Raw genomic sequence first — 18,501 nt, 5'->3', positions numbered from 1 at the left:
CTTACCAAAATTATTTGTTTACACCATATCACCGTAAGTTTGGTCATCTGTGCGTATAGTCAAGCATTAACAACTTGAAAAATATTTTCTTTCACACTTTCACAGTCTCTCATTTGCTCTCTCTCCCTATGTACTATCTTAAAAAGCACAATACTGTATCCTCAATTGCACAAGTCACTGCTGAAGTTGTAAAGCTCTTAGAGTGTATACTGTATGTGCATTTATGATGGGGCCAGAACAGCTACACCATTTGATGCAAACAAACTACGTAGTCTCTTGTGATGCTTGTGTGTACATTGCATAGTTTGATAAGATACAGCTCAAGTCACTGATAGTTATAATGTTTTTTCAACTTACAATATAAATACATATATGTTCTTGTTGCTATACATAATTAAGGTATGTATTGTTATGACTTCCAATTGTGAGAGGGATTACTGTATATTTTTATTTCATCATATTTGAAAATACCTTTTAACAAAGCATATATTTATTAATGACAAATTTTTCACATTTTACTATAATGATTTTCAAGTGCTAACATCCACACAGTGCAGTGCTGTACTCAGATAGTCACTTAAGAACATTTCATCTTTTCCCTGTGATTTCAATCTGATAACACTCTTAATCCAGTATTTCTATTTCAATATCATCCAATACAGTAGCACATTAATGTGTTATTATATTTCTAAAATACTAATGTGAATAATATTAATTAGGAAAACCTGCGTATTTTAAAGTTTTCTGAAAATGTTTTCCCGCTTGAAAATGCACTGTAAGATTCATATTCAGTCCAGATTACCTGGGATTCCAAGTATATAAAGTCTGGTTTTACTGTCCTGCGAATGTCTGAAATATTTCCGAGATTTGGTTTCCAATCCAAAAAAGGGTCACTAGAACTTGGCTCTTGAACTAAAGCTAGACACTGTACAGAGAAGGAATGAAAGGAAGGACAAGATGCCAACAGTACTGCCAAGGCACTCAAACCTGCCTGATCAACAGTATCTATGGTCCTATAGAATCATTATTACTTTTATTCAGAAGATGAACTCTCTTCATAGAGAGCAAGCCTACAGTGGGTATTTATTTGAAATTCAAGCTTCCAAAGAATATGGTGCTCATCTGAATGAAATACAAGCGAGTAATAGGAAATACATAAAGGAGAGATCAATGATTAGAAAAACTGAAGGAACAAATTAATCAATAATTATATAAAATAACTTGAACAAATTATTAAAGTACAAGGGGAATTGTTGTACATTAGTAATGCACTACATTTTCACTTGAAATTTTGAGGTTCTAACAGCACAACATCCTCAGGGAGAGAAACTGTTCCACAGTCCAACAGTATGAGGAATAAAAGACCTCTAGAACTGAGAAGTTTGACAGTGAGGCCCTTTTACTGCATATTGGTGCTGCTGTTCAGCAAATCTGGTTGCTCTCAGCATGAAAAGAGGATCATGGATCAATTGTGATAATGAAAGTCCTATGTTTATATACAACTCATGAAAAATTGACAAACAAGAGAATATCTGTTGATGGTCCAGGTCATTACTGCTAATGTTAGGAAACAAACCTAGCATCACAAACCATTCTATTCAAGAGATAACTCTCTGGCAGAAGCAGACATCTACATCAGAGAACAGTATATCTGACCTTTAACTATCAAGATGATGAACAAGAGGTGCAATCCAGCCACAGTGATGATGGAGAAACTCCAACTCAGTGGACTTAGGATTTCAATGCTAGAAACAGATTATATAAAAATCCAGTTACAAGACAATTGAAAAAAATTGTAGTTGACAATGAATCCTTTGTATCTTTAGAGCTAATTACACAGCAGTACCTGACTTCAACCTTAATCCATTCCAGAAGGCTAGTCAAAATGCTACTGTTCAAAATATGAAACAAATATCCCCATTAGAAATAAAGGGAATCAGAATAATTCATTCTAGCCAATCCATAAAGTCACCATTTCCATATTATTTCAATTTTTAAAGTGTTCAAAAGTTAAATTAAGTGTGTAAAGTAATGAAACGGTGTTATATGAAGTAAAATTTTCTAAAAATTTTGTTTCTGTGCACTACGATTTATAAACTGTTTGGTGAAAATGGCATGGCTGGCTGGGATGGAGAAGGAGATGGGAACCCTTTGAGGAAGGAATCGATATAATGTGAGAGAGAGAGAGAGAGAGAGAGAGAGAGAGAGAGAGAGAGAGAGAGAGAGAGAGAGAGAGAGAGAGAGAGAGAGAGAGATATCAGCATGCATGACTGTTGACATATTAACACTTGGATCTCAAGTGCAAGGTGATTAATTATGCCATAACACATCAACTTACTGCTGGCAAATGGCAGAATTTAAAACAAACATGAGCATTTTGCAATCAATTAAATAATAATTAAGTAATAAGTAAAGAATGCAAATAAGAAAAGGAGAGAGAGATTAAACAAACAATCGAAGGTATGCAGAAGCTGAACGGGGACCCAGTGTGTTTATTATGGACCTGAATTACTTTTACAGCTAAAAAATCGTAAAAAGCAAGTGTCACTTGACAGGTATTTTACTGTAACAAAAATAAGTGATTTTGGCAAATTGTGTGAAAGAAACAGGCAAATAAACATTCCAGCCCAGCTGGTAAGTCAGTAGGAAGCAGACCCTTGTCCCCCACCCAACAACCCACCACCATTCCTTCCTTCTCCACTCTATTGTCTCACTCAGCGCACCGAACACTGGCTCAAGTAAGACTTTTTTTATGTTTTAGTATTGTATTGTATTTGATTGTTTTCACGCTTTATCATTATGCTAAATTTGTGAAATTCTATTTTATTTTTTATGTGAATTGGTGTACTGCTTTTACGTACATACAGTAATGTTCTTATTGTCTCTTCTTCTCTCCTCAACAATATCACTATGCCTGATAACTTAAAATCATTCATTCATTATTCCTCAAAAATATAAACACTCCCTCCCTCTGCTTCAAGTTAGCTTTGCATCACCGCAATGATGTATGATTTTGTTCATCGTTTATGCTAAATTTTATTGTGAAAAGCTTTATTCATTTATTTATTTTGTTGAATATGGTTATCATTAAACTATATCGTCTCACTCAGTGCACTGAACACTGGCTCAATTAAAACTATTTTTATTATTACACTATTGCATTTGATTGTTTTGACATTTTGGCATTATGTTAAGTTTACTGTGCAATTCCCTCTTATTTCTTAAGTGAATTGCTACTGCTTTTACATACATACAGGAATATTTTACTGTCGCTTCTCTTCTCAAGAATATCAACATTCCCTCATTCAATCACAAGTCAGCTGCAGGTGACATCACCACGACAATGTTATACGTATAGGATTTTGTACATCTTGTATGCTAAATTTTTTATAGAAATGCTTTATTCTTTTACTTATTTTGTTGGATATACATAGTTATCATTAAACTATACATATATGTCTTGTAAAGGAAAAATCATGTCAATACAATCTTTCTCTTGGGAGATGGTAGGCTGTTGAATACAAGTATAAACAAGACAATCGGTCAGTTAGAAGTACGAATATATGTTTAACAAATGACCCAAAATTTTTTAGAAAATTTAGTTTGAAAAAGTGAATGTTCAACATACTAAACGTTCAACAAACCAGGTACCACTGCTATGTACTTGCCTTCTTTGTGTAGACCTAAGCATTCATTAAGTAAATAAAAAAGTAGTAATGCTATACAATATCTTTCCTAAAATTGCTACTGACAGGCATGGAGTAAGTGTCCTTTTTATGGTTTACTTAGTCCATTATTTCTGGGCTCAGTTCGTGTCGCTGCGCGAAATATCCCTTTAATCCATTATTTCTAAGGTAAATGCACTAACACATACCAGAGAATAAATAAAATAAAGAAAAGGTCAGTATAACTGACTCGCTCACCCTCCAAGAGGGCGTCGGTATGAACACTAGGGCGAGTGAGACCACTACCACGAACCTCTTACCAATAGAAATCTCCTACTACAAAACCCCCACAAGAGGGGAGCCGACCCACAGAGTGGGCAGCAACTACTACTACTCCATCCCATGCTGCCGACTGCTGCGCCTCTGGTAGCCATCCTTTTCAGTTAGCGCACTGTGTACACACGTACCCTTTTTTGCTCTTGTGTTTTTTGTGCCCCTTACTTGGATTTAACTATTATGGAGCGTGCAGCCATCGCAGCAGCTAAGTTAAGTAATCTGTTATTGTTGCTATTGGGTTTTTTCCAGCTTTGAGTCAGTATTTGCCGTTTTTTAGGTATAAATACTGGCTCTTGGTCGGAAGCATGGCGGCATTGTTCTTCCTCGTGGCGGGTTCGTTCTTGGTCTTCCATACCTAGAACCTTCCCTTATTACTTTATGCTCTATTGCTAGTTATGTATGTTATGTTAGGGGTCCAGCCTACTTGGTTTATGTCATGCATGCATGTCTTCTTTACCTTGCGTAGGCATCTTCCATCCAGACCCTAGCCACAGCTCTTAGTATCGGCCCCGGCTAGCTTTGAGTGGTAGACTTTCTTTCGGGTTAGTCGTACACTCCTGGATTTTTTCTCCTACTGATTTACTTTCTTATTTTATTTTAATCTAATTTTAGTTATTTTATATATTTTAGGTTAGCCTACGGCGTCTGGCATTTTACGTAGCCTAGGTCCCGTATTTCATTGGTCCCCACCAGTTTATTGCTTCCTCTCATCAGTTCGGTCGCTTCTCTATAGCATCTCACTGATTAGTTGGTTACTTTAACCTAGGCTATGTTTTTTCGTTGTTTTTCTCATGTTACCGCTCCGTGGTCACCATGTGATTGCGAAGCAGCCAGGCGCCCGTCCAGTCACCCTACCCTCCTCCCGCTCTTCCATAGAGCCGGGGGGGGGGGGGGGTAGGTCTGTCCTCGCTTGCTCCACTTACCCGTGCCTGCCTCCCTCTCTCCCTAGGCGGAGGGAGTAAGGGGGGCTGGACAGACCCAGGACTGGACTTGACCGTTCTCTTGCTTCATGGTGCGCTCGGATGACTAAGGGGGGGGACTGGCCTTCCCCCTCCGTCGTTACTCCGTTGCTCCGTTGTTGGCTCGAGTCTGTTTCGCCCTCTCGCTCCTTCCCGGTTTACTGGTGCTTTTTATTTTACCGGAGCTCCGGCATTCACGTGGAAGGTTGCTAGTTCACCCTTGCGGGCGGACTTCAGGCGTACAGTTGGTCTTTTCTAACCACCCCGTCTCGCTGATATCGCGACACGAACACCGCCGCGCACCGGAATTATTCCGGTATGTACCAGTGCTTTAGGCTTAAGTGTTAGTGTTTAATTTAAACTATCATAAGTTTAATTTAAGCTAGCCTAAGCCGAATCCCTCCGTTACCCACGTTATCACACCGGACCTCTCCGGGGTTCTAGCCTATTCAGGCGGTAAGGGAGGGGTTATGCCCAAAATTTTTTCGCGCTCCGGCATGCAGCGGAGTTCTTTTAGCCTATTAGCCTGTAAGTGATGTCTTTTACGGTACTCATGTATCTTTTCACTTACAGACCACCAACTGTGAGCATCCAGGATGCAATGCCATGCTCCAGGACCCCTGTGGACATGAAGTCTGCAGGTCCCATGCTCCATGCGCGACTCCGCACAGGAATCTGCAGGTCTGGTTCCACGAAACCTGCACCATTTGTTACGATCTTGTGAGTCAGCTCTTGACGGGGTAAGTATTCCCCAACTCCGTTCGGTAATCCCAAGGAATGTTTTAGTTCTAAAGTTTAATTTTAATCTCTTATTTTAAGCTTAAGCTCTTTATGGGATGTTACATCCCATATGTCTTTAGACTAAGCCTATTACTTAAGTTTTAATCTTAAGTTTAAACTTAAAACTAATGAATGCCCTCTCTTCCAGGCTCCCGCCGTTAGAGATACCGCCCCTGGCAACCCTGAGGTCTTTAGGTCTGGCGGTTTTCGGTAAGAACGCCGCCAAGGGACAGCCCTACATTCTGGAGAAGAGGTTGGCTGTCCTAATCTTCCCCGGCGGCAAGTCGACGGGTTACGTCGACCCGACAGAGGCAGCCCCGACTATGGCGGCGATTCAACAACAGCTCGCCGCTTCGTTAAAGGAAACCAGGCCAAGATATCTCGTCGGACGTCGCGACACTTGATCTAAATATAGAGCCCATGGTAGGTGTTGACGACCTGTTGGTCGAGGTAGGTACGTTGGACGCCCAAGGGCTTCCCTTGGGCGCCACTGGGTCTTCTACTCCTGCTAACTCTCCAGCTTCCTTCCAAGGCTTTACAGGAGCTGAGCTCCTTTATACTTCTCCTGACGCTTCAGTAAGACCTAAGGTCAAGGGACAGACGGTTGTAAAAACCCTCAAAAAGACGTCGTCGTCGTCCAAAAAGACTTCGTCGGCGTCAACATCTCGTAAGTCTCCGGCTACAAACCCCGGAGCGGAGAGGTCTAGAGCTTCTGGTTCTAGCTCCAAATCCTCAAAGAGTAGGTCTTCCAAGGAGGGGCCACGTACTCCGGCGGAGTCAGCCGTTTCTCCTCTCCCCTTGGTACCTGTTCCGAGTTACCCAACCACCTCCGCAGCAGCTCCGGCTTTGGATCCCAATGCTGGACTGTTGCAACACATGGGAGACTTGGTCGGCTCTCTGAGGAACAGTATGGAGCAGATGTTCTCCCCGGTTGTCCGACAGGATCACGTCCCAGGACAACATCATCGCCGGACTTAACCAGGCTCCTCTAGCTACTCCCCCACCTTTCGGCACCGGAATAGCTCAGCTCCCACCTCATGACTCTCTGCCTCCGTTCTCTATGAATAACCCCTGGAGGGTGGCGTCATACGCCCCTTTCCAGGACGGTCTTATTTCAATTTCGGAGTGTGGTACTCGAAGGATTGAGGACTTCGAGTTCTCTACCCGGAGGGGTCTACAACCACCGTTCATTGGCTACGCCAGACTCACTGACGCAGCCATGACTAGAGATGACAAAGTCCCTAAGGAGACAGTCCTCTACTCACGTGACCAGGCTCAAAGAGAATGGCTCAGGTGTTTAGAGGACATGGATTGTTCTAACACGAAAATTCAACCTTTCAAGAGTCCCTTCACCATTTTCACGATGGAGGAGGGAACTCCGCTTCCCTTCCTTACCAAAATAGCTACGGTCACTATCCCGGCGGCCCAGAAGGGGGAGTCGTTGCCACAGCTAAGGGAAGCAGACCCCACATCTCCTTTGCTCCCTTCACTCGGAGAATTGTGGGAAGTATTTACCCAACACCTTTTCGGCGGGCAAACTCAAGCCAGACTGTGCTATGGATCAGTTTGGTGAGAAGCTGCCTAGACTTCCGGACAGCCTCATTCAGGCTGAATTTGAGGCCAAGACTAGGCTAGCCAGGTCCATTAATACCATGGCAATGACGGAAGTGGCAACCATTTCTTACGGCTCTGAGCCACTCTTTAAGCTTCTCACCAAGTCACTGACGCAAACAGTTCAGTCTGACATGTTTGAGTTTGCTACAGCCAGAACTAACTGTCGGAAACATGTCCTCCAGGAAGCAACTATTCGTCATGAGCCGAATAAGTTGCTTTCATCCAACATCTGGGGGGCAAACCTCTTCCCTGATGCAATAGTAAAGGAGGTCCAGGCGGAAGCAACAAGGCTTAACCAAAGCCTTAAGGATCGTTGGGGTCTCACCGCAAAGAGACGCCAAGACCAATCAGCAAGAGGTAAGGCTCAGAAGAAACCGAGACTTTTCAGCCTTACCAGAAAAAGCAACAACGCTTCACCCAGGCTGTTTCGACTGTTCCGTTGGTACAGTCAGCCAACCCTCTACCTCCAAGGCTCAATCACAGCCCATCTACGTGATTTCCCCCCACCCAGCCTCAACCTTCCACCTCCTACGCTGTCTCCCCAGCCTTCAACCAAGTGTTCGAAGGCCAGGCCTTTCAGCAATACGACCGCTTTGGTAGGGGAGGCAGAGGTAAGGGATCCTTTCGTCAGAAAGGATCAGGAAGGTCTCTTAACAGGGGAAAACACTTCCGGGGAGGCCGCGGAGGTTACTCAACCCAGCAGCAATGAGAACTTGAAGGTAGGAGGGAGGCTGTTTCTCTTCCGGCACCGGTGGGGATTCAGCAAGTGGGCCACAAAGTATTGTGTCGAAAGGCCTGGGTTGGAGTTGGATTGCGAATCCGCCTCCACCCCGAGACCTTTCCTTCAACTTCCATCAAAAGAATTGACGGAGTATGCGGAGGACCTCCTTCAGAAAGGAGCAATAGCGAGAGTCAACAGATTAAAATTTCAAGGGCGCTTATTCAGCGTTCCAAAGAAAGGCTCACAAAAAGAAGGGTAATCTTAGACTTATCCCGTTTAAACTTGGCCATTCGCTGCGACAAGTTCAAAATGCTCACCATCTCGCAGGTGCGGACCTTACTTCCCCGTGGGGCCGTCACCACCTCTATCGATCTTACAGACGCATACTATCATATCCCTATTGCAAGACACTTTCGCCCTTATCTGGGCTTCAAGATAGGAGATCAGGCATTCTCCTTCAAGGTAGTTCCCTTCGGTCCTGAACGTGGGCACCCCAGGGTGTTTCACGAACGTTGGCGGAAGTAGTCATCCAGCAACTGAGGTCTCAAGGGATAATGGTAGTAGCGTATCTCGACGATTGGTTGATTTGGGCCCCAACAGTCGAAGGGAATGTCACAAGCCACACTGAAAGTAAATCCAGTTCCTAGAGTAATCTGGGGTTCAAGATAAACAGGACAAAATCAAGACTCACTCCGGAGTCCAACTTTCAGTGGCTGGGCATTCAATGGAATCTATCCTCCCATACTCTGTCGATTCCATCAGCCAAGAAAAAGGAAATAGCGAAGTCAGTAAAGCAATTTCTAGAACACAAATTTGCTTCAAGGAGAAGCCAGGAAAGAATCCTGGGTTCCCTCCAATTTGCCTCAGTGACAAACATCTTGATGAAAGCCAACTGAAAGACCTAACCAGAATCTGGCGCTTCGCGAGCAAATGTCAGATCCAGGGACAAGTTGTCATCAGTCCCACAGATTCTACGGAATCGTCTACGCCCTTGGGCAAAAGTGAAGAACCTGTCAATATCAGTAGCCCCTTCAGTTTCCTCCTCTGGGGATTACCATCCACACAGACGCTTCATTAAGCGGCTGGGGAGGATATTTCTCGTTCAAGAAGGTTCAAGGAACTTGGTCACCCCAGTTCCGCCGGCTTCACATAAACGTACTAGAAGCGATGGCAGTGTTCTTGACTCTGAAAAGGTTACGTCCGCCAAAAAACTCCCACATAAAGCTAGTTCTGGACAGCCCAGTGGTAGTCCATTGCGTAAACAGGGGAGGCTCCAAGTCACGACATCTGAATCTGTCATGGTAGCCATCTTCTCCCTGGCGGACAAGTTCAGTTGGCACCTCTCTCCTCCACCCATATAGCTGGAGTGAGAAACGTCATAGCAGATGCTCTATCCCTGCTCAGTTCCTCTGGAGTCGGGAATGGTCACTGGACAACAGTTCGTTCCAATGGATTCTCCGGAGGGTTCAGGTCTACAAGTAGATCTATTCGCATCCCAAGCGAGCCACAAACTCCCATGTTATGTGGCCCCCAACCTGGACCCTCTGGCCTATGCCACGGACGCTCTGTCCATAGATTGGAAACAACTGGGAGAAGATTTATGTCTTTCCTCCAGTGAATCTTCTCCTGAAGGTACTGAACAAACTCAGGACGTTCAAGGGTCAAGTAGCTCTAGTAGCCCCAGACTGGCCGAAGAGCAATTGGTACCCTCTGATTCTGGAACTGGGTCTTCGTCCTCTTCGAATTCCAATCCCAGGCTCTCCCAGTCAGTACAAACGAAAGACTGTGTTCGCTTCCTCAGGAATTCTCAAAACCCTAACTTTATGGACTTCATGAAGTTTGCGGCTAAAAAAGATGCAGATATTGATCCACGAAATATTCTTTTCTTGGAATCTGATAAAAGAGATTCAACTTTGAGACAGTATTGATGCTGCAGTCAAAAAGTTGGCAACCTTCCTGAGAGAATCAGATATTAGAATCATGACAATCAATTCAGCTATATCCTTTTTCAGATCTTTATTTGAAAAAGGCTTAGCAGCTAGCACTATTACGACAACAAGTCAGCCTTGAAAAAGATTTTTCAACTCGGGTTCAACATAGACTTGACAGATTCTTACTTCTCGTCTATTCCCAAGGCTTGTGCTAGACTTAGACCTTCAGTGAGGCCTACGTCAGTATCGTGGTTCTTGAATGATGTTCTAAAACTGGCTTCAGAAACAGACAATCACGACATTGTCATTTATAATGCTCTTAAGAAAAACTCTATTTTTATTAAGCTTGGCTTCAGGAGCTAGAATTTCAGAACTGTCGGCGTTATCCAGAGATCCGAATCATATAGAATTTCTTCCCACAGGGGAAGTTCTACTTTCTCCGGAACGTAGCTTTTTAGCAAAGAATGAGGATCCTTTGATGAGGTGGGAACCGTGGAAGGTTATACCCCTTCCACAAGATGTTTCTCTTTGTCCAGTATCGACCTTACGAGCCTTTCTGTCCAGGACTTCCTCATCCTCGTCAGGTCCTCTCTTTAAGAGAGAAAAAGGTGGTACTTTATCTATTAAAGGTATCAGGCAACAGATCCTGTACTTTATTAAGCAAGCCAACCCTGATTCCTTCCCTAAAGCTCATGATGTCAGGGCAGTTGCCACCTCAATTAACTATTTCCAACACATGAATTTGATGATTTAAAAAAGTATACTGGATGGAAATCGCCGACGTATTTAAGCGTCATTACTTAAAGTCCTTGGAAGCTTTGAAATTTTCAGCAGTTGCGGCGGGTAACATAGTTTCCCCCGACTCTGCTTAATCTTAAGTGGAAGATCCAGTTCTCCTTTCTACCTATCTCATTCAACAGTTTGTCTATACCTACCATGTTCATCTACGTCTACCTTGAGTCTTAGCTGCTCTTGTGATGGTACAGTGGGTGTCCCTTATTTTTTTGCTAGGGTCACCCACAATTGTTTGTATATTCTGATCTCTATGATGTGGTCCCCTTATTTTTATGCTAGGGTGACACATCTACTTTTGCAATGGTTACGGGTTTTGTATATTAAGACATATAAATTTATTTACTACATTATTGTCTAAGTTTGTTCAGAATCATTTTTATTATTATAATTGTTTTATTTACTTTTGTATATAATAACTATACACAGATGTTAAGTTCAACATATATTCCATGTAAGCCCTGTACATATATGTTAACTTTAAGTTAATTTTAAGAAATAATTTTCTAACCTGTGTAATTATGTATATGTATATTTCTTTTTGGCAATTATAATACTTTATTTTATTTTTAATTTTAAAGTTTTATTGAGACCTTATTTATTTATTTTCTTTTACAATCTTGTGCTAATTCTCTGGTACGATTTCGCGCAGCTACACGAACTGAGCCCAGAAAAGGGATTTTGACGTAAGGAAAAATCTATTTCTGGGCGATTGGTTCGTGTCGCCCAGCGAAATCCCACCCTACCCATCCCTGCGCTCAAGATTGTCTGCTAACTTCAGGATGGCCACCAGAGGCGCAGCAGTTGGCAGCATGGGATGGAGTAGTAGTAGTTGCTGCCCACTCTGTGGGTCGGCTCCCCTCTTGTGGGGGTTTTGTAGTAGGAGATTTCTATTGGTAAGAGGTTCGTGATAGTGGTCTCACTCGCCCTAGTGTTCATACCGACGCCCTCTTGGAGGGTGAGCGAGTCAGTTTATACTGACCTTTTTTCTTTATTTTATTTATTTTCTGGTATGTGTTAGTGCACCTTTACCTTAGAATAATGGATTAAAGGGATATTTCGCTGGGCGACACGAACCAATCGCCCAGAAATAGATTTTTCCTTACGTCAAAATCCCTTTATTAGCACCATTACAAGGGTGACATATCTTCTCAAAATTTACATATTTTACCTTAGTTTTGGACAAATATTTAAATATCAAATATGGAACAGTAATAAATACTTTACTTACCTCAGTGCTGCTGACCACTGGAAGTCAATGTTGCTTCCAATGACATCGAGTCCTGGGATACTTCTAAAAAAAATCCCAACTAAAAGGCTACCAAGAAGAGATGGCAGCCCAAGAAGCTGGACAGCTTCACCGCCCAGTATTGCCATTATATAGAGCACTATTAAACTAAAAAAATTTCCTCCAGGAAGTGCTTTATCACCTGTGATTGAGATCAAGCAACCCCATGCTGCTAATCCTGCAATTATCCAAATGAGGAGGTCTCCAACCTGAAAAAAGCATAAAAACCCTTTAATTGTTTATGCTAAATACTGATTTCGGCTCTAAATTTAATCAAACTTATACATAGTATATCAATTCTTTTCTATATAAAGCTTGTTTCCTAGATACAAACCATTACTGTTCTTTCATAAATGAAAGGTAAACATTCGTTGGTGGGAACTCTTTTTATAATAAAGAATATAATACAAGCTCCACAGTAACTCCATTCAAGAGGAAGTCAATCAAAGCTATAAGGCATCCTCACCCCCACCCGCCCCTTTAAGCATATCAGGAGCTAGACTCGCTGTTGGAAATCAGTCTACTATTGTATCTTGGTGTGGTGTGATTGTGTTCAGCAGAACCTGAGTGAAATATGGCTTAGAAACTCTAAGATACTACTTACACATAGAATACCTACAAGAATATTGAAAAAAAAAAAAAAAAAAAAAACCTACTCCCTATTTTAGTACCGGCGAAGACTTCCTCATAAATGTCACATTTACTTTATAACTTGAATTTATTATATTTTTTCTATTACACAGAAAAGTTACTTGTGGGATGTAGTAAAGGAGAAAGAATGATCGTAAGAAAAACTGAAAAAATTCTATATAAATTGAATGCAGGTGATGCAGCAATCACATTTAATGAGTGTCGTCTATCTACATAAAATAATAATAATAATAATAATAATAATAATAATAATAATAATAATAATAAAATAATAATAATAATAATAATAATAATATGTGGCGCCGTGGAGGAGTGGTTAGGTCGTCAAACAGACTTAAGTCAAGTTAAGCAACATAGTGGCTGGTCAGTCGTTGGATGGGTGACCGCTCTCCTCGGCGTTGATTCCTTGGGAAAGGATCTTTACCATAATTTCCTCAGTCTACTCAGCTGTAAATGAGTACCTATCCCTGATGGGGTAGGGTCCAGCTATGGGTTAAATAGCAAAACTCAGCAATGATGGAAAGAAATGAAGGAATAAACGACAACGACGTAAATGAAACCTCTGGCAACAGAGGAGCTTGCGTCCGGCAACCAGGTATTCAACCCCAACCTTGAAGGGGAAGACGGTCAGGTACTTGGAGGTCGTCATCCAGCAACTGATCACCACAACGACAGTAATCAACAGCCTGAGATTGGAGCTACAGAGGCAAAAAGGAAGAATGGACAAGAGAAGAAAATAAGGAAATATGGAGATGCTACATCAGAAGCAACCAAGATGGAGAGAGGATATAGAAGAAGATTGGTCAACATCTGGAATGAGAGGAATAACACCCCCCAAACAGAGCAGAGGCTGGCAGACCAAGTAAGGAACATAAAGAAAAAGAACTGGCTCTCCCCAACAGAAAGAGAAGAACTGGAAAGGAAATGTCACACGACAACGAGTTACACGAAGACGAACTGAGAGACGATGCCACAGAAGACGACAGGGAGGATGAGGTATCAAACAACGACACACGAAGAAACACAACGAAGTAACAGAGAGGACGGAATGGGTAGAAAAGATTAGACAATGGATGGAGCCAGATACAGAGAGAATAAGATCCCCTCCATGAAAGCCTACAACACCAAGAAATTAAGGGAGAAAACAAGTGAGGTCAATGAAATAATGGGCATAATACACACCACCAGTACACAGAAACAAATAACTTGACATATGCAGGAGCAAGATTAGTAGCAGAACTGATGGGGATTCGAACACCAACACCACCAGCACCAACCAACCCAATAGAAACCCAAACAGCAACCTCCTTGGAAAGGCACCTGGAAAAGCAAATCATGGTGATGAGATCTGACTTGAGTAAACTGAAAGAGATGGCAGAAAAAAAGGCTAAGAAGCAAGAAAACAAGGGAGGAACTCAACGAGAAATACAAAGTACAAGAGAGGGGACTAAACAACACAATAGAAGATGTAAAAACAGAGGCTTAAGGCCAAAGCACATAAGATCCAACGGTACATGAACAGGAATAAGGGATACCAACAGAACAACAACTATTCGGAACCAACCAACCAGAAAAGACATACAGCCAACTAAGAGGGGAAGACAACCAACCAAGAATTCCTGAAGCCCGAACCAAGTAAGAGACTCTGGGAAAACATATGGAGCAATCCGGTATCACACAACAAACATGCAACATGGCTCCAGGAAGTCAAGGAAGAAGAAACAGGGGGAATAAAACAAAGATTCACAGAGATCACGACAGACACAGTCAGACACCAACTAAAGAAAATGCCAAACTGGAAAGCCCCAGGTCCCGATGAAGTCCATGGATACTGGCTCAAAAACTTCAAGGCCCTACACCCACGAATAGCAGAACAACTCCAGCATTGTATCTCAAATCACAATGCACCCAAATGGATGACCACTGGAAGAACATCCTTAGTGCAAAAAGACAAGAGTAAGGGAAATATAGCCAGTAACTACAGGCCTATCACCTGCCTACCAATAATGTGGAAGTTACTAACAGGTATCATCAGTGAAAGGCTATACAACTACCTAGAGGAGACAAACACCATCCCCCACCAACAGAAAGGCTGCAGAAGGAAGTGTAGGGGCACAAAAGACCAGCTCCTGATAGACAAAATGGTAATGAAAAACAGTAGGAGAAGGAAAACCAACCTAAGCATGGCATGGATAGACTATAAGCAAGCCTTCGACATGATACCACATACATGGCTAATAGAATGCCTGAAAATATATGGGGCAGAGGAAAACACCATCAGCTTCCTCAAAAATACAATGCGCAACTGGAATACAATACTTACAAGCTCTGTAATAAGACTAGCAGAGGTTAATATCAGGAGAGGGATCTTCCCCACTACTCTTCGTAGTAGCCATGATTCCCATGACAAAAGTACTACAGAAGATGGATGTCGGGTATCAACTCAAGAAAAGAGGCAACAGAATCAACCATCTGATGTTCATGGACGACATCAAGCTGTATGGTAAGAGCATCAAGGAAATAGATACTCTAATCCAGACTGTAAGGATTGTATCTGGGGACATCAGGATGGAGTTTGGAATAGAAAAATGCACCTTAGTCAACATACAAAAATGACAATTTGTCGAAAATTGCATTTTTCCTAACTATACAAACCTGAGGTCCTTTAACAATAGGAAGTAGCTAGCGGCAGCTGGAACGGTCGTAAGGTTCGAACAAGGGGAGAACGGTAGTTAACTGCTTGTCCGATCGTCGCGCGGCAGGTAAACAAATCACTTTTGCTTTTGGCCCATGCAAAATATGCAGAGTGAGGGGTGGCATGAGGAGGGACTACAGGCGGTCCCCGGGTTACGACGGTTCCGGCTTACGACGTTCCGAGGTTACGACGCTCTTTCTTAAATATTCAATGGAAAAATCCGTCCTGGGTTACAACGCTTGTTCCGAGGTTACGACGCTGACGCTTCCGACGCTCCGAGTTAACGACGCTTTTAAAAAACGCATACTATGATAAAAATCCTTTATAGTTTAGCACAGTATATTAATAAAAAATAAGTTTCTGGTTAGATTACAACAAAAATTTTGAGATTATGATGATTTTCGACACTTTTTATGTTGTATTTTTCTATGTTTTTTAGTGACGCCTCATATGCGGAACTAGTTTCCGAGCGAATGAATACATACTAGTTTACATATAACAGTCCAAAAGCGCAAATAATGAAAAAATCATTGCTTGTTTCCAGTAATAATAACAAAACGAAGTTTCTGGTTAGATTACAACGCAAATTCCAAGTATCCAAAGAGAGACATTATCCAGTAATTTGATCAGAGAGAGAGAGAGAGAGAGAGAGAGAGAGAGAGAGAGGAGTAGAGAGAGAGAGAGAGAGAGAGAGGAGCGTCTTCCGACGCTCCGAGTTAAGGACAGAGAAGTGTTCGTTTCGTTAAACGGCCTCTGACTCATGCCAGTAAATGTTTTTGTTGATACTAATAATATAAGCCTATTTAAAGATACGTTTACTTTTAATTAGTCTATATGATAACGTAAATAGTAATCAACTGTTCTTGTAGCCCTCAATATTTGGCAAAATCGAAGTATCCAAAGAGAGACATTATCCGTAGGTAATTTGATCAGAGAGAGAGAGAGAGAGAGATAGAGAGAGAGAGATGAGAGAGAGAGAGAGAGAGAGAGAGACGCTTTGGCAACAATGGTCTCGGGGGTTTTTATAGCTTCCTTCTGCTTGATGATCGTGGATATTGTAGAAGGATTTCGACCATACTCGTTTGCCAAATCGACGATACGAACGCCACGTCATGCTTTGCTATAATTTCATGTTTGCTTCCATCGAAATCATTTTCTTGGTTTTTTCTTATCACCTGCTTTGTCTTTAGCTTTGAGACCCATGGTTAATAATAAAATAGACAAAATAAACACGAAAAATAGGCGCAATACAACGAACTAAACAACGACGTGTTAACATGCAGCACCAACAAACAAACAGACTGAACGCCATTTATCGGTCGCCTATACAACTAACACTCATCGCAAAATCGTATCTCAAATATTTCGTTGTATATCAAAGCTTGTATTTTCGCAATTTTCTCTTATATCTCAAAACATTCGTATATTAGGGCAATCGTATGTCAAGTTTCCATTGTAATTTGATCAGAGAGAGAGAGAGAGAGAGAGAGAGAGAGAGAGAGAGAGAGAGAGAGAGAGAGAGAGAGAGACGCTTTGGCAACAATGGTCTCGGAGATTGACGTAACGTTTATTTTTCTGAACAGATAGGACAGAGAAGTGTTCGTTTCATTAAACGGCCTCTGACTCATGGCAGGAAATGTTTTGTTGATACTAATATATAAGCCTATTTAAAGATACATTTACTTTAATTAGTCTATATGATACGTAAATAGTAATCAGCTGTTCTTGTAGCCCTCAAGATTTTGCAAAATCACTCCAGGTTGTACATAAAACTTCAAGAATGTAGTGTCACCAGAGGATTACAATAGTTTTTACCTTCAAGAACCAGCATTCTTTTATGAAAATAACTCCAGGTTGTACATAAAACTACAGGAAACAACATGTAGTGTAACCAAAGGATTACAAGTAAGGTTTTTATAACTTTTTATTAGTTTAAGACATATTTCCAAGCGTCGTTCCGGCTTACGACGATTTTCGGCTTACGACGCGTCTCAAGAACGGAACCCCCGTCGTAACCCGGGGACTGCCTGTATATGTAAAGGACCTCAGGTTTGTATAGTTAGGAAAAATGCAATTTTCGACAAATTGTCATTTGTTCCGATACGTAATACAAACCCTCGGTCCTTTAACAATAGGAAGACTCACTTCTTGGTGGGAGGAATCTGAGTCTTTTGATGAACAGACTGGTGTTCGTCCATCCTTGGAGTGCCTCCCTGGTCGTAAGAGCGAGGGAGGGATCCAAGCCTCTGTCCGATTGATCGGGGTGTGCACCACAGGATCAATGGTCAGACCTCTGGGCCGAGTACTAAGAGAGAGGCAAGTATCTCTTCGTACCAGCATTGTAAGAACTGTTCCTGTACAGGAGCAAATATAAAGTCATGGGTTTGTCTCATGTAGGCATCCACTTCCTCCCCCTTGTAGGAGAAAGTGGTGGATATACGCTCCTATCCCTAGTTAAAGGGATAGGATGGAGCTCGGTCGAGTAGCTTACCTGCATCTGACTCCCTTCCAGCGTGGTGACGACCGTATCCCCTCGCCCACAGGTATAGTAGAGAAAGATGGTGAAGAGAAGCCAGTCACACTCTCATTCGCACATTCATTCTCCCAGTCATACCAGGAATCGATGCTGTTTCTGCTGCTCGGGTGCTGGGTAAGCTTACACAACGTGTTTGAGCAGCCACCACAGGTCCCAAGGAAAAAGTATCCAAGGACTTGTGGGCAATATCCCGAAGGTAGAGGACGTGAAGGTGGTCTGGTTGGCCCAGACACTGCCTTCAGGACCTGCGCCACGGAGAAGTTCTTACGGAACGCTAAGGAGGGTCCGATACCTCTGACTTCGTGGGCTCTCGGTCGGAGCGTACGGATGTCGTCGCTACCATCAGCCTCGTACGCTCTCCTGATCACCTCACGTAGCCAGAAAGAAAGCGTGTTCTTGGAAAATGATATTGTTATAATACAATAAAGTTTCATACATACTTACCTGGCAGATATATACATAGCTAAGACTCCGTCGTCCCCGACAGAAATTCAAATTTCGCGCCACTCGCTACCGGTAGGTCAGGTGATCTA

General features: G+C 42.3%; 1 protein-coding gene across 1 annotated transcript in view; it reads right to left on the bottom strand.

The window, feature by feature from the left end:
* LOC135216390 (sodium/hydrogen exchanger 9B2-like) overlaps window positions 1–18,501 on the bottom strand; it is a gene marked incomplete in the record, with an annotated part of 345,785 nt that overhangs the window by 153,327 nt on the left and 173,957 nt on the right. Inside the window, 1 exon segment of the mRNA XM_064251668.1 lies at window positions 12,030–12,295. Coding sequence (XP_064107738.1) covers window positions 12,030–12,295 — 266 coding nt within the window.

Source organism: Macrobrachium nipponense, chromosome 6 (assembly GCF_015104395.2).
Source record: "Macrobrachium nipponense isolate FS-2020 chromosome 6, ASM1510439v2, whole genome shotgun sequence".
NCBI lineage: Eukaryota > Metazoa > Arthropoda > Malacostraca > Decapoda > Palaemonidae > Macrobrachium > Macrobrachium nipponense.
This window is presented reverse-complemented; position numbering and strand designations above follow the sequence as displayed.